General features: G+C 41.8%; 2 protein-coding genes across 4 annotated transcripts in view; one reads left to right on the top strand and one right to left on the bottom strand.

Moving 5' to 3' along the window:
- The window catches only part of CDH18 (cadherin 18), a 1,008,237-nt gene that overhangs the window by 651,283 nt on the left and 329,007 nt on the right, over positions 1–27,947 (bottom strand). For both annotated transcript variants that reach the window (XM_075921429.2, XM_089776420.1), the window contains one exon: positions 705–787. The gene's annotated coding sequence lies outside the window, so the exon portion shown is untranslated. The remainder of the gene's footprint in view (positions 1–704; positions 788–27,947) is intronic.
- LOC106731726 (uncharacterized) overlaps positions 1–27,947 on the top strand; it is a 138,247-nt gene that overhangs the window by 96,484 nt on the left and 13,816 nt on the right. For both annotated transcript variants that reach the window (XM_089776423.1, XM_089776424.1), the window contains 2 exons: positions 11,838–11,897; positions 14,673–14,750. In XM_089776423.1, coding sequence (XP_089632549.1) covers positions 11,838–11,897; positions 14,673–14,750 — 138 coding nt within the window. The remainder of the gene's footprint in view (positions 1–11,837; positions 11,898–14,672; positions 14,751–27,947) is intronic.

Below are 27,947 nucleotides of genomic sequence, written 5' to 3'. Positions count from 1 at the left end.
TTTAAATACCATCCTGTTTTAGAATTCCTATTGCTTCAACCAGGCACACGGAAAATAGTTGCAAATAAAATGTTTAGAAACAGGGTAGACTCATTAGTGACAAGGTTTTATCTGGATATAACTAGCCTCCATAGACAGCTTGCTATTGATGCTTTATTGTATGTAGATAAAACAGAAATAGATTTCTAAATAGCTTAACAATATCAAATACAAGGAGAAAAATGCATGCATACTTGCACGAATGATTCTGGGCTTCCCCTAAAACAAGGGTGGGGAACCTAAGCCCTGGGGGCCAGATGTGGCACCTGACTTGCCTGGATCTGGCCCCTGAGGTTCAGGGCTTCACCACAGCATTGGGGAACCTGTGCTGGTGCTCTAGCCCCTGGTTGTTTCTCATGAGGATGGAGCATATAAAATTACTAGCCTGCCCCCCTCTAGGTTCTGGTATGCGAGGGAATGCCTTTCTCCCCAGTTAGGGGCCACATGAATGAGGGTTTTGTTTTGTTTTTCTTTTCACTTATGTGTGGCCGCTGACTGATTTTTCTGTGGACCCAAAAAAGTTTTCTCACCATACCCTAAAGTGAAGCTTACATGTATACCTTCAGAAGATGTGATTAAAAGCAAATGTTCAAAACCAGATAAAATTATTTTTAACAAAAGCAGAAATACTGAAAAATATTATATGATTTATAAATCATACATACCTCAAATACATCAGTGTCTTAATTTCACCAAAGAATTAAGTTCTCATCTGTTGTTCGTCAGTTCTTGCATATATTGCCCTCGTCTAGGAAAAATAAATCTCGTTACTTTCTAACAGAAAACATGAGGTGATACCAAAAGAAAAAAATGTTAATGGCATTGCTGTTAATTCCTCAGTAATCCTATTTCATTATCTTAAGGAAATAAATCTCAGACAAGGATTGCCTTATTAAAAGCGAATTAGGAAACTGAATGTCATCAGCGCAGGGAAGCATTCTCTTAAAATGCAATCAGCAAGACAGCTGACTGTATACAAAATGTTTCTGCCAGGCAATTTTTAACAGCTTTTCAACAGATGTGTACATAACTTTGATTTCATGAATTCCTAAAATAAAATATATCTGCATTATTTCAAACAAACAAAGCAAAAAGCCCTAATTATTTGGCTTCTACTCAAAGAACAGTATTTTAAAGATATGTAAAGTATAGACATGCATGATTATTGAAATATCATTCCTGCCACTTCTAAATGTCATCTACATATTTGATTTACCTTGGAAGACTGAGGAAAAAAAAAAAAAAGCTTGAGGCGGTTTTGTTCTGATCCTATTGCCATGTATATCCCATAATCAAAAGGAGTTGTAAACCCTTACCTTAAACACACATCTGCTTCTGAGCTGTGCAAAAAAAGTGCACAGTAAAAATACAAACTTGGAACAACCCAACACATTGTGTTTCCTATTAATATAACCATTCTCTCTACCATCATAATATGCTTCACACACATCACTCTCAGGAACATTATTTAAAAAGAGACAGCATTGAACAATTGATCCTAGAAAAACTCACCAATAATAAAACAGACGAAAGATTACTTATATAGAAACGTGTTTTATTATTATTATTATTATTATTATTATTATTATTATTATTATTATTATTATTATTATTATTATTATTATTATTATTATTATTATACAGTGTCTGTACTGATGTTAAGGCAGGGACAGACCATTAGGCCCTTTAGTTAAATATACATTTCTTTGTTTTAAGGTTTAGTAAGTAAGAGACAGGATCTTGTATTGTGTCTATGTTAATAAGATTAGAGGAATGTGGAAGGCCTGGGCCACAATGTGAACTGTTTGATTACAAGATTTAGTAAGGTTTAATTTACAATTCTTTTTTATTGCTCAATATAAAACACTGTTGTTTGTATACCTTTGAAGTTCTCTGTAAAAGACTGTGTGAATGAGGAATGTATGCATCAGAAAAAGATAAGGTGTGAAGGCCATAGTTAAAAACAGATGATTAAGAGAGAAGGGATGAAGAAATTTAATGAGATTTATCGACACCAGAGAACCATCAACGCACATCCATGATTAAGGAAGGGCAGATTGATGACCCTAAGGTGGAGGCTGGCACTCCTAAAGATAATCGATTAACTCAGTCCAGAACGGGATGACCCTCTCGGAGGTGTTTTGGAATGTTAACATCAAAAGATAACACCAATTAAGGAGTAACTGGTCACAAACTGACACAGCAAAATCCATAGATTTCAACAGAGAAAAAGGACTATAAAGAACAGGATGCTTTGCCCTGGGACTCTGGGTTCATCTTGCCACCAGCTCCAGGAACATTGGATCGTGACCGACAAAGCCTGGCTTCCCTCTGCAATAAATCTTTCTGGCCACTAGATTGATCCACGAGGAGTCCTGTGGCACCTTATAGACTAACTGAAGTGTAGGAGCATAAGCTTTCGTGGGCAAAGACCCACTTCGTCAGATGCATGTCTTTGCCCACGAAAGCTTATGCTCCTACACTTCAGTTAGTCTATAAGGTGCCACAGGACTCCTCGTCGCTTTTGCAGATTCAGACTAACACGGCTACCCCTCTGATAGATTGATCCAGAATCTGGACTGGTAACTATAATATCAACTGGCAGGACTGTGTGCATGGTGTGTGTATGTGTGGGTGACTGAAAAGCATATACTAACTGTTGTAATCTCAATAAATGTGGCGTGCTGCCTTCTCCCCTATAAAAGATCTCGTGTGCTTTGTATGGGCATAACATTATGGTCTCCCACAATATTCTTGCCAGTAAATTAAGGAGGTATGGATTCGATAAATGGACTGTAAGGTGGCTGAAAAGATGGCTAGATTGTCGGGTTCAACAGGTAATGATCAACGGCTCGATGTCTAGTTGATGGTTGGTTTCAACCGGCATGCCCCAAGGATCGATTCTAGGGCTGGTTTTATTCAACATCTTTATTAATGCCCTGGATGAGGGATGGATTCCACCCTCCGCAAGTTTGTGGATGACACTAAGATTGGGGGAGAGGTAGATACATTGTATGGTAGGGATAGGGTCCAGAGTAATCTAGACAAATTGGAGGATTTGGGCTAAAAGAAATCTGATGAGTTTCAACAAGGACAAGTGCAGAGTTCCACACTTGGGGTGAAAGAATCTCAAGCATTGCTACAGGCTAAGAACTGACTGGCTAAGTAACAGTTTGGCAGAAAAGGACATGGGGATTACAGTGCATGAGAAGCTGGATACCAGTCAACAGTGTGTTCTTACAGCTTCTGAAGAGTAATTGCATATTAGGATGCATTAGGAGGAGCATTTGCAGCAGATTTAGAGAAGTTATTACTCCCCTTTCTTCAGCATTGGTGAGGCCACATCTGGAGTATTGTATCCAGTTCTGGGCCCTCCACAATAGAAAGGATGTAGACACTTTTGAGAGGGTCCAGCAGAGGGCGACCAAAATTATTAGGGGACAGAAGCATATGACCTACGAGGAGAGGCTGTGGGATTTGGGCTTATTTAGTCTGCAGAAGAGACGAGTGAGGGGAGATTTGATAGCAGCCTTCAACTTCCTGAAGGGAGGTTCCAAAGAGGATGGAGAGAGGCTGTTCTCAGTAATAATGGATGGCAGAACAAGGAGCAATGGTCTCAAGTTTCAGTGAAGGAGGCCTATGTTGGATATTAGGAAAAACTATTTCACTAGGAGGGTGGTGAAGTACTGGAATGTGCTACCTAGGGAGGTGGTTGAAACGCCATCCCTAGAAGTTTTTAAGTCCCGGCTTGACAAAGCCCTGGCTGGGATTGGTCCTGCTTTGGGTAGGGGGCTGGACTTGATGACCTCCTGAGCTCTTTTCTAGCCCCAGGATTCTACAATTCTGTGGTACCTGAACTTTCTGTAACCTAATTAATACTTGGTAACAAATGGAGGAGATATTTAAAGTGTTCAACTGAAAAACATATATTCCCCTTGATGGTGTTTATGACACTTTCCACAAACATGTTTTTCACGGAACCCTACATTATTGTAAAGTCAAGAGGAATATGTGTTGTATAAAAAGGATAATTATGGAAATGTCAGGGGAAAGAGATAAAATTTTGACCCGTGGAGCAACCAAAGGAAAGCATTTTTATTATTTTTATATATGAATTTACCAGTATTTCACAACTTTTTTTCTAACTTTAAACATTAATCTATTTTATCAATCTAGATTAGGGGGTATATACCACCACTTATCCCAGTTGTATGTTGAGCATCCTACACATGAAATCAATAGCAGTAGTTAAGTCCCTAGCTGATTTGCATTGTCCCAGAAGAGTGCAGTTGACACAGACGCTGTGTCTACACTGGCCACTTATTCCGGAAAATCAGCCGCTTTTCTGGAATAACTTGCCAGATGTCTACACTGGCCCCTTGAATTTCCGGAAAAGCACTGACGATCTACTGTAAAATCATCAGTGCTTTTCCAGAAAAACTATGCTGCTCCCGTTCAGGCAAAAGTCCTTTTCTGGAAAACTGTTCCGGAAAAGGGCCAGTGTAGACAGCACAGATTTCTTTTCCGCAAAAAAGCCCCGATCGCGAAAATGATGATCGGGGCTTTTTTGCGGAAAGCGCGTCTACATTGGCACAGACGCTTTTCCGGAAAAACTGTTCCGTTTTAAGCATTTCCGGAAAATCATGCCAGTGTAGATGTAGCCAGAGGTTCATAAATTGAAATATGATTTTTAATGTAACAGGCTTGAAGCATAAATCAATTTGAAAATTAGAACCATAGCTTTTAACGGGCACGAGAATCTAACTATGAGCCAGCAAAGAGTACAGATCAGATGTCCTCACAGCAGACTGAGCCAGGGAGATGGTGCACAGCTGTATTCTGTACCAAGTATAGCTTGTGAATCTTCTTCATATTAAGCTTCAAACACAGTGAATTGCAGTAATCAAGACTGGAGATGACAAATGTATGGACCACAATGATTGGCTCCTTGTACAGAAGGAAGCGACAAAGTGAGGAGCCAAACATGACCTTGAAGCTCATACCACTTTGATGACTGAGGACTACATGCCTTCAATGGAAACTGGAGATAACAATCTAGCTGGCTCTTGAAAATGATTCCCCATTATGACCAGCATAACAATGATCTTGCTCAGCTGGGTTCAAGATCAGCCAGCTACGCTCATGCAGGCATTGATTTCTTGTATTCATTCTGATATTTCAGCATCGACAATGACTGTATCTGCAAAGAATGAAATAAATAATTCTGTGCCATCAGCATACTTCTGACAGCTGAACCCGTGTCCATCTTTCTCAGTGATCTCATGAAGAGGGAGAAGAGGTAATAGTACCCATGGGAATCTGCAACCAAGGGCCTTTAGTAATGAGGAACACTCAGCCACTTGAGGTTTGCTGAAGAGGAATGACTGGAACCAATGTAATGCTGGACCAAATACTGCTGTTTTGTCATGTAGGTGGGTTAACAGTGCCATTTGTCAAAGAATGCAAAGTGATCCAGCTGTATGAGCATGCCTGTGTCAAGGGCCATAAAAAGGTTGCTGGGTTCTGATTTTAAGCCTGATCGTGAGGCATCCAATCACAAATGTTGTCTGATATTCATGTTGTTGATGATCAGTGGTTACTACTTCCTCAAGTGGTTTACTCAGAAGTAAAAGGCTGGAGACAGAACAGTAGTTTCACAGGTTTTCTGGTTGAGCATTGGCTTCTTGAAAATTGAGGGAACAATTGTGTTTTTCAAAGAGTTTGGTAGGTGTGCTTTTGTGAAGGAGCACTGATCATTTTTATTACTATTTTTATTTATTATTTTTTAATAGTTGGTCTCATTGGCTTTTACCAGCCTGAATGGCCATGGATGCATTTCACAGATTGGGGATAAAGTATATTTTGGTTGCTTGCTGCTGAAAAAAAGACAACAAAATATTTTATAAATGTTGGCAGCTGTCTTTATTACTCCTTAACAAAGAGAGTAGGGGACAACGAGGGGATGGAGCACTTAAAAGTTTCTGACGATAGAACAAGGGACATAATTGATGCTTTGTTTAGAGGCCATTTTAGAAATCATTGTATCTCTTGTATCACCAGAGTTACACTGAATATTTCACCAGATGTATTGATCTTATGAAGCCTTTCCAAGCTTAGTAAAATGTCTACATGTTTGAGATTGTCCTGTTTCAGGTGTGTCCAACCAGTTGGGTATCTTGGTACTGAACAGAATTGTCTGGAAGCCTGAAGTTTAGAAATATTGTCCTCTCTCTCTGGTTTTTAGACAGCAAGTACATATCTATATTTGTCACATTTTAAAAGTAGCATATATATTTATTAATGTTGGTGTTGTACCTAAAGAAAAGATTATTGAGGAAACATGTCCTCTCTCTTGCTCTGACAAGAGACAAACATGGACTCTCATCTGTGTGTGTGTGTGTGTAGGTCTACAGTTTAGGAATGCTCTGCTTCTTACTTGATCGTCTTAACGTTGGTCCCTCAAGCTGTATAGTTCTTATGGAGTATAATAGTCTTTCAGTGTTTGGAGAATTAGTGAACCATGCCCCATACTGAAAAAGAAGGTGACTCTCACCATTATCACTGCCAATCTGACTTGTGGGAAAATTCTTTCCTGACCCCAATATACCCTGAACATGTGGGCAACACCCACCAAGAAGATACCTGGGAAAGAGTTCTCTGTAGTAACTCAGGGTACATCTACACAGTGACATTATTTTGAAATAACTTTGTCCACATCTACACAGCAGGCACTTATTTTGAAATAATGTTAAAATACTGTCAAGCTGGAGGACTTCTAACTCCGACTCCTGTAACCCTCATTGTATGGGGAGTAAGAGAAGTCAGAGGAAGAGTGCTCTATTTTGAAATAGATACTGTGTAGACACTCCCTATTTATTTCAAAATAAGCTAAGCAATTGACGCTTAGCTGTGTAGACGCACCCTCAGAGTTCTCCTTATCTTGTGTCCTGTTTTCAACTGTTGGGAAGTATTGCTACCGTCTCTGATGAACTACATTCCATTGCAGGCAATCATGGGATACTATCTCCTCCATAAAGGTACTAAGCTCAGCATTGCAACCAATTAGGCTTTTTGCTTCCATTGCTCCTTTTGGGCGTCTGCTCCAGAACATCACTCCTCTGATGGTTAGAAACCTTCACCTAATTTCAAACTTAAGCTTATTGCTGATCAGTTCATATGTATTTTTTCTGGGACCACCCTGATGCTTAACTTATATAACTCCTCTTTCTCTCTGATATAATTATAAGGAGTAATCATATCTTCTAACAGCTTTCTTTGTGCTTCAGGGGGCAGTCAAGTTAGTCTGTTGGGGTATGTCTACACTACAGCATTATTCTGAAATATATTATTTTGAAATAGTTAATTCAAAATAGCTTATTTTGAAATAACGCATCTACACACAAAATGCATTTCAAAATAGTTTTTGCTATTTTAAAATAGCGCGTCCACACTGAGTGGACACTGAATTGCATTTAAGGCTGGTTGGAACCAGGTCCTGCAGGGCATCAGGTCAGGAATTACTTTGTGTGGCTGCTGCCTGAGGCTATCTGAGGCCTATGCTTAAAGGGACACCCCCGGACAGCCAGTTCTCAGCTTTCCTTGCTTGCTTGCCTGCCTTGATGAGAGACAGCAAAGCATTTTGTCTCTGTGTGATCTGGTTGCCCTCACTCGGGACACCACAGCACTCTGCAACATGGAGCCAGAGCTGCCCCTAGGCACTCTGGTACTTCTCGTGGACACGTTGCTGCAAGCCTGGCTGCACTTTCTGCAGGCTGCCATCTGGGAGGTCCATCGGGGGGGAGGGAGAGGCGCTGTCAGTATCCAGGAGTCCCTGCAGGAGAGCTTCTACCCTAAGGAGCACTAAGAGCCTCACTGGTCTGCCCCACTGGGGGCTATTGCCTCATTCCTCCCTCACGTCCTTCCACTTACCCTCCCAGCCCCCCTTCCTGATGTCAAATAAAATACACATTTTTTCATGAACACAAACTCTCTTTATTTAACAAAACTGGGGGGGAGAATGAAACTCTGGTGAGATTGGGGAAAGGAGGCAGGAGAGGGAAGGAGAGAGGGTTGGAGAGGGAAGGGGGAAACCTGGGAGGAGGGAGCCGGAAGGGGGAAAAAGGAGGAGGGGAAGCTCAGGACTCAGGGTTGTGGGTCTCCCCGGACCAACTTGATTTTCATGCAAACCTGCTCCTGGGTTCACATGTGGCCTTTGGTGGCCAGGCTGGCAGCTATCCTGCCGCAGACAGCCGTGTTCCTCTGTCTAGTGCGGAGATCATGGACATTGGGGGCATCCCCCCCAAACATGAATAAGGTCCATGATCTCCACCCTCAACCAGGAAGGTGCCCACCTTCTCCGGGCCCTGGCAGGCTCCAGTTTAAATCAGAACCCCATTGGAGAACATTTCTGCTTGCCTAACCATAATCTGACAGATCTGCAGGTGGTGGTCTTGTCACAAGCCAGCTCCTCAAGCCAAATTCACAAGGAAAGCTTGGAATTACATTACATACACAAGTTCAATTCACATGATAATGGACTCAATTGTGATTTAAACTGGTGGGGACTCTACCACTGAAGGTGCTAACAGCTTTCTGAGTCAAAATACCAACCATCTACTTCAAGACAGACCCAAGAAAACCAACAATAGAACACTACGGGCTCGTCTACATTGGCCCCTTTTCCGGAAGGGGCATGGTATTTTTTGAGATCGTAATAGGGAAATCCGCGGGGGATTTAAATATCCCCCGCGGCATTTAAATAAAAATGTCTGCCGCTTTTTTCCGGCTTTTAGAAAAGCCGGAAAAGAGCGTCTACACTGGCCAGATCCTCCGGAAAAAAGCCCTTTTCCAGAGGATCTCTTATTCCTACTTCAACCCTGAGTCCTGAGCTTCCCCTCCTCCTTTTTCCCCCTTCCGGCTCCCTCCTTCCAGGTTTCCCCCTTCCCTCTCCCACCCTCTCTCCTTCCCTCTCCTGCCTCCTTTCCCCAGTCTCACCAAAGTAGGACCTACTTTGAAGTAGGAATAAGAGATCCTCCGGAAAAGGGCTTTTTTCCGGAGGATCTGGCCAGTGTAGACGCTCTTTTCCGGCTTTTCTAAAAGCCGGAAAAAAGCGGCGGACATTTTTATTTAAATGCCGCGGGGGATATTTAAATCCCCCGCGGATTTCCCTATTACGACGCGTGAAATTACCATGCCCCTTCCGAAAAAGGGGCCAATGTAGACGTAGCCTCCGTCTCCTATAGACAACCACCTAACCTCAAGATGATTCTTACCAACAACCACAGGACATACCACACTAATACCAACCCTGGTACCTTCCCTTGCAACAAACCCCGTTGCCAGCTTTGTCCACATATTCAACTCTGCTGATACCATTATTAGGCCTAACCAAGTGAGTTATAAGATCAAGAACACATATTCCTGCGCATCCAGAAATATAATTTATGCTACCATGTGCCGAAAGTGTCAAACTTGCACAGCTTTCTGAGTGGTATCCTTCCTGTCTTAGCAATCTATCTATTGACTTTGATCTTTATCTGCTTAGGTTTAGCACCCATTATCCAGATACTTTAAGAAAAAACAGGAAGGGGGGTGGGAGACAGAGTATCATTCTCTCCCCCCCCCTTTCTCTTCTATTTATTTTGAGTTTTTATATCCCGTACTCATAACTCTGGTCATCTGAGAAGTGGTCTGCACCCACGAAAGCTCATGATACCATCTACATGTTTTGTTAGTCTATAAAGTGCTACGAGACCATTTGTTGTAGCCAGGGCTGGCTTGAGCCCTTTTGATGCTCTGGGCCTGGACGCGCGGTGCCGCCCTTGGGCGCATGGCACATGCGCGGGCCCGCACCCGAAGGGGCCATGAGCCTGCCCCTCAGGGTGCACGGCACATGTGAGGGCCAGCCACAGCCGCTGGCATGCAGCCTTGGGCCTGCCCCTGGGGCGCACGGCGCATGTGCTGCCCAACCTGGCCCAGCCAGCGCTGCTGGCACGCGCGCCGGGCTGTGCAGTGCCCCACGACTGTGGGGGGAAGGGCGCTGCTGGCCAGCGCCGCAGTGCCAGTGCTGCAGGTGCCAGACGTGCAGCACCTGATGGCAGCTGTAAGGGATGCTGTGCACCCTTACAGCTGCCATCAGGCTCCCCCCATCAGTTGGTGCCCCAGGCAGCTGCCCGGCTTTCTCATTTACAAATCAGATTTCCCTTCAGATTGCTCTTTTAAACATGCTTCTACTATAAATCTTTAAAAACAAACTTTCAAGGCACTATCAATACCCTCAAACACTTAATAGAATTTATTATGCAGAGCATAAATCTATGCTTAGATTACCTCCACTGAGGTCTTAAACATGTTTTAAACAGTGTGAATTTTCTTCTGGACCTTTGCCTATATCTGAATTTCATCCTATGTCAACAAATAGCCAGTGAAGTTACTGAAGAACAGATGAAGGGAGAATGTGGAATCTCCATCACTGGAGGTCAAACATTTTAGACAAAAATATCCAGAATCATGCCATAGGAGATGGGAGTTGACTAGCTGATCTTTTGTAGTCTCTATGCATCTGTGAAATACATTCCTTGTATCCTAGAGCAGCTGAGAAGCTGCATTCTGTAACAGGATGAATTTTTGCATAATTATATTTTAGTTAAAAATTGATATTAGTTTATATTTAAATTTCATTGAGGAAAATGTCAAATGCAAAGGTTATAAGTAGAGCTTGCCATACTTGGTCAAAGTTAGTCTTCTAGGAGGGAAGAAAGGAGGGAGGGGAAGAAGGGATGTAAAATTACAGATTCCCCAACACTGAAGTATTTAGTGTAAGATACATTAAGTTGTTCATTCATGGTTGTCCATACTACAGGACAAAGTTGAATCAAGATATGCAACTTTAGCTACATTAATTGCATAGCTGAAGTCGAAGTAGCTTAACTTGGCTCTTCCTTCGACTTCCCTGACTCGTGAAAACAGGGTTACTAGCATCAACTGGAGTGCCCCTCTCACTTCAAATTAGCTGTCTTAACTAGACCACTAATTCAAAATCTGGAATATGGAGAGTGGCAGCTTCAATCTTCCTCTGTAGTGTAGAAGTACCCTTAAGGAAAAGAAAACGCAAACATTCCAAACGAACTGAAACTTTTTGTTGCAATATTTTTAAATGAAATATTTTAATTTTTTGAAACAAGACTCTTATGCTCTGTCTAGACTATATACCTCTTTTGACAGAGGGATGTAAATTAGTCACTTCAAAATTGCAAATGAAGCGGGGATTTAAATATCCCATGCTTCATTTGCATTATTGTGTCATGGCACTCTTTTGAACACGCTACATTTCAAAAGTAAAACCATGGTCATTTTTTGAGGAGTACAGGATCTTTTGAAAAAGCCTGCCATTTTCGAAAGAACCGCGTCTAGACCGAAAGAGGGATGTAGTCTAGACACAGCATTAGTCTGACATGAAGTATTTTTGACTATTTGATTGATCAAAAATGTTTCATTTTGCTCTGACCAAACCCTTTAAAAAAATTACCAGTAAAGCAGTTATTTATTAATATGAGCTGTAGTTAAAGCAAAGAATACTGCAAACTTGGTTTATTTACTCTTAATTATGAAGAATCTGCTGTTCTTAACCGTGATGTGTATATTCTCAAGGTGAGGAAACAAAATCCAGTATAGTTACAGTTATAGAGAAGACAAAGCAAACAAACACCTGTTCCAATTTTTCTAAAATTAAAACCCAGAAGGAAATTATTTTAGTGAATTAATTTTCTTCTGAAATGTTTGCCTCTCTCTTTTGTCAGGTATCATTTTGGGAAGCAAGACCTCCATCACTACAAGTTCCATTGTCATGGGAGAGCTAGGTATCTTTCTTTTCAGTGTTTTCCTAATTCCTTGTATCTTAGGGAGATGAGAACACATACGTTGTGAATTTATAGGTCTATGCTATCCCCTAGCCTTTATATAGTCTCTTTGCAAAGCACCCTTACATTTTGCCAGACTCCAAGCTTCACTTTTGATGAAGGCATTTACTAAAGATCTCTTGCAGGACCTTGCATTTACTTATGTCAAAAAGGATCAGAATTTGCCACATTCCTCAAGAGGAGTTTGAAATTCAAAAGCTATTTTTGTTCTAAATGTAGAACTCTCAATTTTGTATTTAATTGTAAATGTAGGAAAATTAATCCCATCCCCACTTTGTTCTTTTATTTTTTATTTATGCATATCATAATTTAATATAATAACCAATCAAAGAACTGTTTCATGTTTCAGTTTTCTTTCTCCAGTAATAATATTCTTCAGGTTGGGATTACAAGATTAAATACAGGTAATGGGTTAGGACTTCGAAACCATATTTATCATGGGATACACTTAGGCTGTGTCTAGACTGGAAAGTTTTTCCGCAAAATCATCTGCTTTTGTGGAAAAACTTGCCAGCTGTCTACATTGGCCGCTTGAATTTCCGGAAAAGCACTGATGAGCTCATGTAAGATCATCAGTGCTTTTCTGGAAATACTATGCTGCTCCCGTTCTGGCAAAAGTCTTTTTCCGAAAAACTTTTGCGCAAAAGGGCCAGTGTAGACAGCACAGTAGTGTTTTCTGCAAAAAAGCCCCAATCGTGAAAATGGCGATCGGGACTTTTTTGTGGAAAAGCGCGTCTAGATTGGCCACGGATGCTTTTCCGCAAAAAGTGCTTTTGCAGAAAAGCATCCTGCCAATCTAGACGCACTTTTCCGAAAATGCTTTTAACGGAAAACTTTTCCGTTAAAAGCACTTTCAGAAAATCATGCCAGTGTAGATGTAGCCTTAGTTTAAAAAATGCAAATCTGGCTACATTGCTAATATGCGCTTTCTCCACAAATTATGGACTTTGTCTTGAACTGTCACATGTCATGCTGGGGACAAAGGGAGTGGAAGGATCTTCTTATGAATTTTGACACCATATCAGCTTCCTCCAGACTGCAGATCCCTTTACCTGTACAGAAGAACAGAGACATGGTGAAGACATGGCTTCACCCAACTCTGCCTTCATACAGCAGAGCTGCCACCAAGAAGGACAAAATCTGTGTCACCAAAAGATTGGTACAGAACCACAAGAACCAAATTTTAGCTCAAAGTCTAGGTCCCGCCATATTTGTGGCACATTGTAGCTACTAATCACTGCCCCTTACTCAGCAAGGTCACAATCCAGGAGCCAAATCCTGTCAGCTTCAGACCTACAGACATAGGCTAGTTTCTTCATTATCAGGCAGTCCAAAGATTCTTCCACCTCAGAGAAAAGAAGAAGAACGTGCTCTTTCTAGAAAGGTATATTTCCAGAATATTTCATGAATAAAAGTGAGCAGTTAACATTGTTGCTGAACTATTCAATCTACATATTACAGTGCAGTTCACCATCTACACTGGGAAAATATCCCACTATCGACAGAAACACATCAATATTGCAAACAGTTGCTGGAATTAACTGTCAGATTGTCAGTGGATATCAAATTGGATCTGACAATCAGGATTTCAACTGCAAAGTGATCTTTGGTGATTAATACAATTAACAGCAAGAGAAGTAGGAATACTTTGAAGTAGGAATAAGATCCTTCGGAAAAGGGCACTTTTTCCGGAGGATCGGGGCCAGTGTAGATGCTCTTTTCCGGCTTTTTTAAAAGCCGGAAAAAAGCGGCGGACATTTTTATTTAAATGCCGCGGGGGATATTTAAATCCCCCGCGCATTTCCCTACTACGACTCATGAAATTTACATGCCCCTTCCGGAAAAGGGGCCAGTGTAGACGTAGCCTAGGGATCTCTCTGGGCCAGTTTCACTGATTATCTGCTGGTTTCAGCTGTCCCATAAGCTTTTTGGTTTTACTGGAGTTCATCAAGGTTAGGACTGACGTACAATGGCCAAACCATATGGGAAATCATGCTCTGCCATTTTACTGCATAAGTACCTAAAACAATTAAGATTATCAGGGTTATTTATCTAGTAATTCTGAAAAGCATAAACATCAAGAAATAAAATAATGTTTATTTTACACTGGAAATTGACTGTTTTTTTCATTTATTTATTCATTTGGTCAAAACCAATAACACCCAGTAGGTGAGATCCATTGTGACTATCAGCTATAATTTCTTGTGGGATTCTTCAGTGATTTTCATAGAATGACTAACTCTTATTTTTATCTGCATACTAAATATAGCATGAATAGTAACAATATCTTTAATCTCAGACATGTTTACTCAGTATCTGTGAAATTCAGGCTGTGCACACATGCATGCACACCTGTGCAGCAATATGTGGATTTTAATGTCTAAATTGAGGCATATAATTTTGACAACATTAAACTAGTTTTTGGTTGATTTTAAAACATTTCATTAGTATCCTGATGTTCATATTACTACTAGTTTGTAGTATCTACTACACTGTAAACTTTCCCCAACTTCCTAATCTAGGCCACCATACTTTGTTTTAATTTCCTTTCAATATCAGTAGAGAAAGACAGACATTTAAAGCTGCAGATGCCTTTTTGTAGTTCTGTACCGCATTCATCTAAAACTTAAAATATAAGGCTCCATGAAGATAAAAACCAAAAATCTGAGCAGATGAAATCCATCCATTAATGCAGAGTCACACTTCTCACCACAGATCTTCTACACCTGCTATTTTTGGACATCTGGATTCACCTAAATATAGATCCTGTGCCTTCTACCTTGGCCTATAAAGGTTAGTGTGGGGACTATTTCGTGTCCTCCAACCCCCCCCCCCCAGTTTTTGTGTGGAATTAAGCAGTGGCTCTCAGTACTGACAATGAAACAAAATACAGGACTATGTAGCACTTTAAAGACTAAAAAGATGGTTTATTAGACGATGAGCTTTCGTGGGCCAGACCCACTTCCTCAGATCAAATAGTGGAAGAAAATAGTCACAACCATATATACCAAAGGATACAATTAAAAAAACGAACACATATGAAAAGGACAAATCACATTGTAGAACAGAAGGGGGATGGGCGGGGGAAGGTAAATGTCTGTGAGCTAATGGTATTAGAGGTGATAATTGGGGAAGATGTCTTTGTAATGGGTTAGCATCTTTGTTGAGACCGACTCGTAGAGTGTCGAATTTTAGCATGAATGACAGTTCAGAGGATTCCCTTTCAAGTGCAGATTTAAAAGGCTTCTGAAGCAGGATGCAGGTAATTAAGTCGTTGAGACAGTGTCCTTTCTGGTTGAAATGGCAAGAAACTGTTTTTTCTTTGTGATCCTGTCTAATATCTGTTTTGTGGGCATTGATCCTTTGGCGAAGTGTCTGAGACGTTTGTCCAATGTACAAAGCAGTACTGACAATGAATTTCTCCAAGTACACTGATGCTCTGAGACCTCAGTGAATAAAACAAGTAAAGACAAAATTACAAATATTACATAGCTGTTTTCAAGAATATGCTATGCAGTATTGTTGTGGCCATGCTGGCCACAGGATATTAATGAGACAAAATGGGTGAGGTAATATTTATTCAACCAGGTGACCCAAAGAAGAGCTCAGTGAAACTTGAAAGCTTGTCTCTTTTACTAACAAAAGCTGCTCCAATAAAAGATATTACCTCACCAAACATGTCTCTCTGTTTTCAACACAGCAGTTAAAAAAGCTAAGGAACAGATTAAATGGAAAGAACAAGAAAAAAGTCCGTCTCAGGGATGAAGTCAATCCCTTTTTCAAGCTCTTTGTTTCACTGTAAGTCCTTGCAGCTACACCAGTTAAGTTTTGATTCAGCAATCTGATTGCACCATGTAATAATGAAAAATCAAATGCAAAAATTAGTTTTAGTAATGTAGATTAAAAACAAAGGAAACCCAAACCCATAACCAACCATTATTTATATAATGAAAAGCTTTAGGTATTGTTTGGAAGAATAGTAAGATGAAAAACCCCAAAGGAATTGTGAAACAGAAATACTAAATTGGTTTTCCTGGAATGTTTTCAGAAGAAGATTTTCATCTCTTCATTTTGCTGATAAAGAAAGGTTAGAAATGACTATTGCTTCACAGCCATGGTTTGGAAACAAAGCAATTTGAGACTTGGAACTCAGTGATTTTTCTTCCTATCACAAATGATCTATAAGTTTCATTACTCTATGATCTTTGATTCCTCAGGCAAAAGTTCTGTTGTATAAAATAAGCCTCTTGGAAAATGAAATAAACAGAGCTACCTGCAGAATTCCAAATAATAAAAAAATCCGTTTATCTACTTAACCCTGTTCTGCCTATACAGGCAGTCCCCGACTTACGCGGATCCGACTTATGTCGGATCCGCACTTACGAACGGGGCTTTCTCGCCCTGGAGGTCGAGGTAGCGGATTGCTACCTGCAAGCTCCGGGGCGAGAAAGCCCCGTTCGTAAGCTGCTCTGGTGCCCCTGGTCTGCTGGAGACCGCCAGAGCAAAGCCTCAGAAGCGCGGGGAACCGCCGCTGCTGCCGCTTCAGTCCCAGTGCCTGTGGTCTGCTGGGGACCGTCCCCAGCAGAACACAGGCACTGGGACTGAAGCCGCAGCTGCGGGGGGTCCCGCGCCTCTGAGACTTTGCCAGAGCAAAGCCTCAGAGGCGTGGCACCCCGCTGCCGCTGCGGCTCTGCTCCCGGTGTCCCTGGTCTGCTGGGGGGGGGGAGCGCGGCTAGTGTGCCCCCCCCAGCAGACCAGGCTTTTGTTTTGGACCCTGGAGCAGAGCAGCTGGGGAGCTGCCGATTGGTCCTGCAGCGCCACTCTGGGCACTACTGGACCAACCCGGCAGCACCCCAGCTGCTCTGCCCCAGGTCCTGATTCAGCCGCTGCTGGTCAGTTTCAGCAGTGGCTGAATCAGGACGCCTGGGGCAGAGCAGCTGGGGTGCTGCTGGGTTGGTCCAGTAGCGCTGAGGAGCGGTGCTACTGGAGCAACCCAGCAGCACCCCAGCTGCTCTGCCCCAGGCGTCCCCAAGTCAGCCGCTGCTGAAACTGAACAGCGCTGACTACAGGAAGCCCGAGGCAGAGTTGCTCTGCCCCAGGCTTCCTGGAATCAGCGCTGATCAGTTTCAGCAGCAGCTGACTTGGGGAAGCTTGGGGTTCTTAAGTTGAATCTGTATGTAAGTCAGAACTGGCGGTCAGTTTCAGCAGCGGCTGAATCTGGATGCCAGTTCCGACTTACATACAGATTCAACTTAAGAACAAACCTACAGTCCCTATCTTGTACGTAACCCGGGGACTGCCTGTACTAGTCACTAGCCTCTGTCAACAGGCCAGTAGGTGTTATGTTCAATTGATTTGTAATTAAGAACAAGCACTTTTCTTTCTTCCCTCTTTTTACATTTGTCAGCGCAATGAACAACGTCAAACAACTCCAACGCTTGTCATTGCCAGCATGGATCATTTCCTTTTTCAGTGGATATCATGATGAAATTTGGTTTAGTTTTAATGTGATCCTTGCTTGCCCCCTTAATACTCGTGCCATTGTGATTTCTTGCAGGTGAACAGGGACACAAGATCTGTCCTGATGTCCTAACTTAATAAATCCTAAAAGGAAAAAAGTCTTCATATAAAAAAAATATTGCAAAATAAAGGCCTCCGTTTTTTCCTGGAAACTTTTTGAGGACCTGTTCTCCTAAGTAAAAAGATCATCTTTTAGATGGCTAAAAGATTTTGAACTCTTAATGCTGTGAAAGAAAAACTGTTTAAAATCACTGTATTTTAATTCACAAAGAACAGATTTCATAAGTCACTGGCATAGTAAGCAAATAAGGTAATTTGATATTTCTTTCAAATATGGATCTTATTGATCTCAGTGGAGAAATAAAACAACTGACTGGATTTATTATCAATCTATATATATGGAAGTGTGGCAAACCAAGTCAAAACAATAGCAGCAAAGGGAAAACGCACTTGTTGCTCAACTGTTTGTATTGATTTTATAGCTATTGTCAGGAACACTGATCAAATTAGCAGGAGATCCCACTTTTAAGTATCGTCCTGAGGCAGGATGAAGAAAAATCCATGCAATCGGTACACTAAAAAAAGTTCCTTTGTATTTATGACATAATAAAAGATCCAGAAATATTCCCAATTTCTATCAGAACTTGTAATAAATGTAGGAAAATTTTAAAATATGCCCACTGTACAAATACTACAGGGGCATAAATTAGAGAAGGATTAAAAACTATATTAACAATTATGACCACATATGTGGCATAATTAGACATTTTCAGGTCAAAAGAACAATCCATTTTTGGTAGCACTGTACTTTGCCAGAGCAAATTACTTTCAATTCTTTTCCATTCAGAGAAGGTTAAAAATCTAAACAATTTTTCACACAAAAAAAGTAAGTTTTCTTCTACAGATTTAGATTAGGTATTTTTAGTTTGCTTGAAAACTGCAATCAAAATTTTGTTTTAAAAGTTTTGGATTTACAATGTTTAAAATATAAAATATTTGTAAAGTATTTCCCCTATTTATCCTCATTTCTTCTCTTTTTCCTCCAGTTTTTCAATTTTGCCTTTCCTTTTTTTTTTCAGTTAACCACTGAAAATGGTGAGAAGGGAAAAGAAAAAAGGAGAAATAACACACTTTTAAAAAAATTTCTAATTTGAAAAAATTGAAAACTTTAAAATATTACTTTTTTCACCCTGAAAAACATGCCATTTTTGAAGAAAGGACAATGTTTGACAAAAAATAGTTGTGTTTGAACATTTTTATGAGCTCTATTTGTGATTATCTAAGACTTTCTTAAAAATTTAAAATTACTTGTGTTAGTAAACTTCCAACTTAAAGGGAAATCGGTTATTATACAAATTAGTCACAATGGGTGTGTCTACACTGCACCATTGTTTCAAAATAACAATGCGAGCATCTATACAGCAATTTCGTTATTTTGAAATAATTTTGACATAACAGATGGCTTATTTAGAAATCTGTAAAACTCATTCCATGAGGAATAACACCCATTTTGAAATAACTATTTTGGAACAGGGCATGTGTAGACACGGCAGCTGGAGTTATTTTGAAATAAGGGGCCTCCAGGAAATCCCACAGGTGCCCTGCTGGCCACTTCATTCACTCTACTCAGGACTCTATAGTTCCTCTTCTCCTGCAGACCTTAAAGCTGCAGCCACAGTAGAAAGGGCTTGTGGCGGGAAGCTGACCCTCACAGCCTCCAGCCACACTGCTGCTGCCCCAGCCAGTCCTAGGGCCATCATGAGTGACCCACAAGCTCCCCAAGAGCCCTCCACCACTCCCAGGGAGCATTCTGATGGCTCCTAGAAGCCTGCCAGGAGCTGCAAGAGACATGTGATATCCTGGTATGGAGTAGAGATCCTGGCCCTCATTGACATTTGGGATGAGGAAGAAAACTTCCTGGATCTTTGCACCAGATGGTGCAACATTCACATCTATGGCTGCATGTCCAATAGCCTGACCACCAAGGGCCACATCCAGCCCCAGGAGCAGGTCTGGATGAAAGTAAAAGAACTATGACAGGGCGAGGGAGCGCAGCTCCTGTTCCATGACAGAAAGCCATTCCTGCCTGTTACCAGGACCTGTACTGCCTCCTGGGGATGGGGAGCCAGCACCTTCCCCATCTCTGATGGTAAACTTAGGGCTGGAGACTCTCATTGTCGCAACCCTGCCTGTGTCATGTACCTAAGATCTCTCACCTGATGTGTCACTGGGGTCCTTATGAGAAACTCTGCCTCAGGGCCTCCCAGATGTGCATCCCTGCCTGATGGGCCTACCGGATGGCAGCTGTGAGCAGCTGTTCAAAGGCCCTGCTGACCTGGCCTGCCTCTGCCCTCCACCCAGGGAGGAATGTCTCCCATTTCCGCTCACATATGTTGTGGAGCATGCAGCCACCACCTGGGGGATGTTCCTCTCCCCTACACCCAACCAGGTGAGGAGGCATCTGAACCTCACCTGGAGATGCCCAAAAGCATCCTCTACTACCATGCAGGCCCAGCCAAGCCAGGCATTGAAGCGTTCCTTGCTGGGGTCAAGGTGTTTGGTGTAAGGCTTCATGAGCCAGGGCATAAGAGGGTAGATTGCATCTGCCACAATGCTGGCTTCCAGCTTCTGGAATACTCTAGAGTTTTGGAATATGCAGATGTCGTGCACCTTCCCTGACCATCTGAGGTAGCTGTTGGTGAACTGTCCATGGTGGTTGATGAGGGCTTTCAGAACCATGGAGAAGTAGCCCTTGTGGTTTATGTAGACAGATGCCTGGTGGTTGGGAACAAAGAGGGGGATATGGGTGCTGTTGATATCCACCCCCATAGTTGGGAAAGCCTATGTTGGAAAAACTGGCAATGATGGGGTTCATGTCATCAAGGTTGATGACCCTCACCACCTGTAGGAGACAAACAGAGAATCACAGGGGTGTCAGCCCTTGGGATGTCCCCAAACCCACTCCTTCTCCCCTGTGCATACACCAGGAGTCACCCCCTATGTAGCCCATCCCCTAGTAGGGCTAGAGAACTGCCTGGGGAACTGCCTGGGGAAAGGGGCTTCCTCCACCAACTCCACCCCCCCCCAAAATCCCTGTTTCCCTAGGGTTCTACATTCTACTACTTCAGCCCCCCTCCTGAGACTGTAGCCCAAGAGCTCCAAACCTGCATGTGAGGGCCCCAACCGTCAACTTCCCCAGGCTGAACTGGTTGCCGACAGATCGGTAGCTACCCAGCGTGATGAGCTTTCACTCAGTGATGGTGACCCACTTTTCCAGGGGGGTGGTGGGTCACATGTGTGTGTTTTGTCACATGAGGGCAGGGCTGAGCAAGGCACACAGCTTCAGAAAGGTTTCCTTCCATATGTGAAAATTTAGGAGCCACTGCTGGTCGTCCCATCACTCCATAACAAGCCGGTCCCACCAGTCAGAACTGATGTCCAGCTGCCAGAGCGGCAGTGCATGGTGGGGTGTAGCTGGAAGGTCTGCGCTCCCAGACAGATGGTGAGGGGCTCCTCGATGAGCTGGGGGTTGCATTCCTGCAAGGCCAGGAGGGCAGGCTGAAGAAACTGGTGCAGAAATTGCACCACAACAGCTAGGGGTTATGTGCCCAGAGGCAGCTCTGGCTCCATGGCTGGCAAGCTGTGGTGTTCACAAGAAGAACCACAGCAATCAGTGCAAAGGCTTTGCTATCCCTCAAGAAGTAGGCAAGCAGGAGAAGAACCTGAGAAATGGCTTTACAGAAGGGTCCCTTTAAGCATGAGTCTCAGAAAGCCTCAAGCAGCCGCTCCCAGAAGTAACTGCTGACCTGATGCCTTGCCTGAAGTGGTTCTGGGTGGCCTTAAATGCAATTCAGCTTCCAATCAGGGTGGACACTTTATTTTGAAACAGCTAAGTGCTATTTCGATGCACTCTTTGTGTATAGACACACTCTTTCGGGAAAAAAATCCAAAATTGCTTATTTTGAAATAAGTGTGCAGTGTAGACAAACTACGAGATTCTAGTCATAAAATTTACTGAGGGGCAGAAAATCTCTCAAACTAAGATTAAGTTTTCTTGGTTTAAGTCAGAGAAAAATACAATATATTTAAAAAAAATAAATAATGCATAAACCAGGTCTAGTCAGTCAAATATTTCCTTCAATATGTAAACTTTTTCCTATAGTTGCACATCTGGCCTCATTCCATGCATGGGCTATCAAAGAAAGAAATGTGAATAGTGTTTGTACAAATTCTATACCCTGCTTATGTTTATACACAGCATATTTTTTACATAGCCACAATAGTCTGTAGAGAGATTTGAATTCTTAAGATGACCGTACAGACAGTACAATAGATAGCAGCAAAACAAAACACAATCCTACAAAGACTTGTGAACATGCTAAATATTGATTTCAGTGGGATATCTTAGAAAGTTAGGAGATCAGAACCAAGAGGTTAAGAATCAAGGACAGAATTTTTAAGAGTATTACTTGTATTTATATGATGAGAGCAAATATGCTGGAGAAGTAAAGGGAGAAAACCTGGCTCCACTGAAGTCAGTTGCAGTTTTGTCATTAACTGAATAAGTCCAGAATTTCACCAAAGATCTTTGGTGTGAATCTGGAATAGCTCATATAAATTCAATTAAGTTATTTTTGGATTAATTCTGGTGTTGCTGAAAGTAACATATGCTCCAGTAACTCTTCTAGGAACGTGATATCTTCAGAGTCGTTAACAAGGGCATTTTAGCAAATACGATAAACAAGCATTCTTGTGCCCCTTACTATTTTTTCCTTCATTGCTTTCTCCATTGTTCTGCCCTTGAGGCTTTTTTGCCCTAGAGAGCTGCTCCTGCTCCTGCTCCTGCTCCTGCTCCTGGTTATGGCCTGGGTATCTAATTGGTGTTTCTCATCATCATAAGTATTTTTTCCTTTTCAGTTATAATATATTTTCAGCACACAATGAAAAAAAATAGTAACCTGTGAGAAGCACAATATGGCAATGATACTGCTTCCAACATTCTAATTTGCAAAAATATGAAATCATTCTTGCTGCCTTTCCTAAACTTCACTTTAGGTCCACTCAGGCTTGTTATCGTAGCTGTGAATTCATTGTTCTCTGACTTCAGTACAATCAAAACTGCTATTACAATTAACTCTGAGGGATGATGCCAATATCACAAAATTCTTTTAAAGGTGTATATTCCATTTTTTAGACTACAGTTATTTGAGACTGTGAATGAAGTGCTTGAAGCCTCAGTCAACTAAACAGTCTGTGCTCTATCCTTGCTAATTATACTGATTAGCACAAATTGATAGATATCTCACATATCTGAACAAAGTTAATGCAATGCATATATGTAAAGAATATTAATGCTGTCACCTAGTGAAGTTCATTTTTGACACTCTGGCTACGTCTAGACTGGCATGATTTTCCGCAAATGCTTTTAACGGAAAACTTTTTGCGGAAAAGCGTCCATGCCAATCTAGACGCGCTTTTCCGCAAAAAAGCCCTGATCGCCATTTTCGCGATTGGGGCTTTTTTGCTCAAAACAAATCTCAGCTGTCTACACTGGCCCTTTTGCGCAAAAGCTTTGCACAAAAGGACTTTTGCATATTAGAGAGAAGCTCCCTGCTTTCCCACTTTTGGATTATATTTTAGTGCTTCAGTAAAAAGGATGAAATAGAGTAAATTCTTGTCAGAGAAGGATTTTCCCCCATAACTGCAATCTATTGTAGTTTATGGGTACATCTAGACTACATGCCTCTGTCACCTGGGATGAGGTATACCTGGGTGGTCGACAAATGCCTTTGATGTCGACACCCGCGCGTCCAGACTATTGCGCTGAGCCGACAAACAGCTGATCAGCTGTTTGTCGGCTCAGCGCGGCAGCCATGTAAATTTAAATGAAGCGGCGATTATTTAAATCGCCGCTTCATTTTCCTATGTCTGGTAGCCTCATCTACATGCCTCTGGCGACAGAGGCATGTAGTCTAGACGTACCCTATATTAGACTGTGAAAAACATAGCCATCTTCACTTTTTATTAAGTTTTCTTGTTATCTGGATTCCTGGGGCTCTGCTAATTTGTTTAAATGTAAATTGAATTTTTCTGTATCAACAAAATTTAGGAACCCATGTATGTTAAATACTGTAGAGGTCAAGAAAATGTTAAAACCAGATAACTGCTTAAATCCATAATTAGGACTTAAATTCAAGTGGCTTCATTTCTGACCCAAAGGGTCAAAATCTGCCTATCTCTTACCTAGGTCCACATTGTGGATGCAATAAGTTTCTCCCACTTTATTAAAAAATGCTGCCTGCCCAGTGTTAGACAGCTCTGCATTGCCTCCAGCCTAGAACTGGTCTAACCACAAAATCAAGCTTTCTGGTTGTATGAAAATGCTCAGAACGTATAAGCTGGACAAAGAGAGCGTGATATGTTTTTTGCCAAGTCATCCTTGCTGTATCATAAATAAATAAATAAATATACATATGTACACACACACACACAAATAAATAGATAAACATCACACACTACTTTTCTTTCAGAATTTACTACATTGAGACAATCATTCCTATTGTTTCATATTTACAGTGTGCTTTTGGATCAAAGTAGGAGTGTGCTAGAACTCTCAGCTGAATTTGTCTCTTAAGCCCATGATAACAGAAAAGAGACAGAGGTCTTAAATGTTTGATATTGCATACACTATCTTATCTATGGTCATCTTAGTGCTCTCATCTCTTTGAAGCAACGAGACTCCCCCCCCACACACACACATATTCAAACTGATCTTGTAAATAACTTTCAACACTTTTATGAGACTGCAAGATGAATGATGCACACTTTACCGTCTCTCAACACTTAAGCAGACAGACACAGTTAAGATAACAATCTCTTGTTTAACATACACAATATGCCCAGTATTTAGACGACACCACTCTAGATTGATATATATTAATGCACACAAAATATCCATATAAGTGCACATATACAGAGCAATTGTTCTCTTCCTGTTGTCACCTGTGTTTTGTTTATCTTGATGCTGGAGATCTTTCATTCCCACTTCCCACTTTTAAATAGTATGATATTCGTATCTGTGTATGCAGGAGGCAGCTTTGTAACAAGTACAGTAATTCATGTTTGTCTTCTGCCCATCTAATATGCATTTTGTAAATCCTTTGTGTAAAAAACAGGATGCACGAGGGTTAATGTATGTCTGTTTAATTTAATTTTCATTAAATTGAAAAGTGAACTATTAAAATCTCAGAAGTACTACATAACAATAATACATGTAGTTGTATCCCATTTCATTTGGATCTATTCAGAATCTATAAAGTGTCATTAAATCCATATGGTCTCTTGTTTCTAGGCATGCAGTATCTTGGGAGTATCATGTAGTAGCAGATGAGATTCAAAATGTATGTGGCAAACCCAATAGCCAATCAGTAATGTTCTGTTATTCTCCATGTGCTGAAGTTATCTATTCTCCTAGAGTGTTGGGAAGACATTATTTACATTTTCCGAATATCTGTCTAAGAAGAATCACTGACTGACTCCTTAGAAAATCTTGTCAAGTTCTGCTTGTCTGGGTGCATGAAGGATTTGATAGAGTGCCTTAAAGGTGATGGAGTTTTGAATATGTAAAATTGGTGTGTGGAAATTAAGAACCTCAAGACACCACAAAAGATGTGGTGAATTCCTGAGTGAGGAGGATGGGAACCTATAGTTTACATCTTATTTATATTCCATTTCATTTTCATGCATCACTTGCTTCCATATAAAAGGAAAATTTTCCTTGTAAAGGGATAACCAAGATAAGACAAATTTATAAGCTGTATCAATGGTTGCTGATTTTTAATGGGTTAAATTGCTTATGTTGATGTTAGTAGTAGTTGTACTCAGTCATGTACGATACAGAAGAACTGATATTTCACATTTTTATTGTGGAAACAGGTGTTTTTTATATATTTTGTGTTGTAAAATCAAGAGAGAATATTACACATCATTTAATGGGATGTTAAAAAAACACTTTAGGCAAGAAACATATTTTGAAATTTCTATACTGGGCTTGCATATGCAAGATCACAAGATGCACATATTGTGATTAAGGCATTGGCCTGGGACACTGGACACTCTCCATGTGACTTCAGGTACGCCAGCTAATTGCTTTGTGCTTTAGTATCCGTATCTAAAATGGGTAAAATAATGCTTGCTTTGTCTATTTAGACTGTAAACCTTTCTGTGCAGACACCGTCTCATGCCATTTCTCTATATGGCACAATGACCTATCTGGGTTGCAGCTCTCCCATAATAAATATTGATACATGATAAATATAAGCACTCTTAGCCTTTATAGGCTCTCTAAGCAAGTCTGAAGTAATGATGGGTGAGAATGATATGCTTCAGAGATCTAATTCAGTTTTCAGATGTATTTTGGAAGCTTGTGCAGAAATCATCCTTCTTTGGTTTTGAAATCAGGGTGTAAATCTAATGGAAACAGACAATTTTCTGGACAATTTACATTGGTTATGAAACCACACATGCAAGAATACCCTGGGTTTTAATATCAAAGTGCCAGACAGGGTCAATTTGACCTAAAGGAGTAAAAACCATGACTGACAATCCTGTGTGATAACTAATTGTTAGTTTTCTCTTCTTCAAAGATTCCAACCATTCATATGTGACATAGTGGCACGCAGTCTACTTTTATAATCCTCTGTTCGCTCTTTGCTGTATTGTGTTATATGTAATCCCTGATGACTCACTGCAGATGTGTATTGGGCCCTGACACCTGAAGGCCAGACTTAGGAGGTCACAACTCCTGCCTGGGAAGTGAGATGAAGGAGAGGTGGAGTTGAGTTGAAGCTGGGAAGTAGGGCTTGGGGTCAGGCTCAGCTGGGCTTGGAGAAGGAAAGGGGTTTGGGGAGCAGGAAAAGGGGGAAAAGGGCCTAGGTCCCCTTCTCCCTGAGAGGAACAATGCTGTCTGCTCTTGGTATCTGCGTTAACATCAATCCTGGTATGATGGGCTGGACTAGGCCCCAACACCCCCTACAGGAGGCTAGCAGCCTTGCCATACCACATCCCAGCAGGAGGAGCAAAGAAGAGGTCCTCCAAGCACTATAGAGTGACTGTCTCTGCGGCAGCCAATCAGGACCCAGCAGAGGTGTATAAAAGAAGCTGCAAAGCTAGGGCTTGGCAGTTCCCTTCGGGAGCTCAACCCAGCCAGGTCTATACCCTGACTCAGTGGTCCCCAACGCAGTGCCTGCGGGTGCCATGGCGCCCGCCGGGGCATTTATGTGTGCCCGCCTAGTCAGGGTCATGACACAGGATGGCCGGGGGGAGGACGGGCTGCAAGCGCTGCGGGGCTGAACTTGTGCCATGACGGGGCATGGGGAAGCACCAGCAGCAGAAGAACATGCTGGGGAATGTGGAGGGGAAGCCACGGGAGCAGGGAGGCCAGTCCAGAGTGGCAAAATGGCCACAGTTGGGGGGTCTGGCGCAGGCGCACTTGGCATGGGGTCGGCCGGCTGGGCGACGCAGCGAGATGACATCACCCACCGGTGTGGCGCCCGCCGCACAAAAAGGTTGGGGACCACTGCCCTGACTGGTAGATCAGCATTATGGCTAGCTCCCAGTGTGAGCTGAGCCTACATCTGGGTAAAACCCAGACCCAGTGGCGAAAGACCAGCCACAAGCAGAGACGTACTAGAACCATGGACATGGCTAGTCAGGCCTTGTTTCCAGGACTTTGAAGGCAACCGGACAACCAAGCAAGGATCCTGCACAGCGCCACTTGGCTGCAGCAGGGTGCTCACCAGCGGGACCCATTACACCTATGCTATGCCGTGTCCCTAATAAAACCTTCTGTTGTACCTGCCAGCTGAAAGAGACATCTGGCTGCGGATGGGGGTGCACGGTTGGAGACTCCCCGACATGCCGTGACAGCAGGTTTCTCCTTCACAGTTCTAGTGGTTTTAGTGTGAATTAGATCGGGAGTAAAAAGCTATTCAAATCTTTGGTCTCTTAGTTAAGATGGCCTATAACATTATTAATTAATGTTTGGGTAGATTGAGTAGTTTTAAAGAGGTGAATATCTGTCCATGAAGAAACTGAAGAATAGTAGCTCATTTCATATAGGATGACGAATAATCTTTCGATAGTAACAACAATCTTTAATATATGTAGGCACTACGTAGGGAAAATCTATGATATAAGAATTGCAATACTGGAAAAGTGCTATGTTTTGTACAGTTCAATATCCTTGCTCTCCTTTTGGGCTAACACTGGATACTTCAGAGGAACTTAAAAAAAACAGAATTCATCTAACTGTGAACAACTCTACCACAGGCTGACATTTATTTTGTATCCTACCTAGTGATTTGTTTATACCTTGACGAATGCAAACTAATAATATTTATAATTTTAATTCTACCTAGTGCATGTGAAGATATTATTCTTATACATATAACTATTTTGAAGCTTGCTAAC

This window comes from Pelodiscus sinensis, chromosome 2, assembly GCF_052426305.1.
Source record: "Pelodiscus sinensis isolate ZL-2025 chromosome 2, ASM5242630v1, whole genome shotgun sequence".
Taxonomy (NCBI): domain Eukaryota; kingdom Metazoa; phylum Chordata; order Testudines; family Trionychidae; genus Pelodiscus; species Pelodiscus sinensis.
This window is presented reverse-complemented; position numbering and strand designations above follow the sequence as displayed.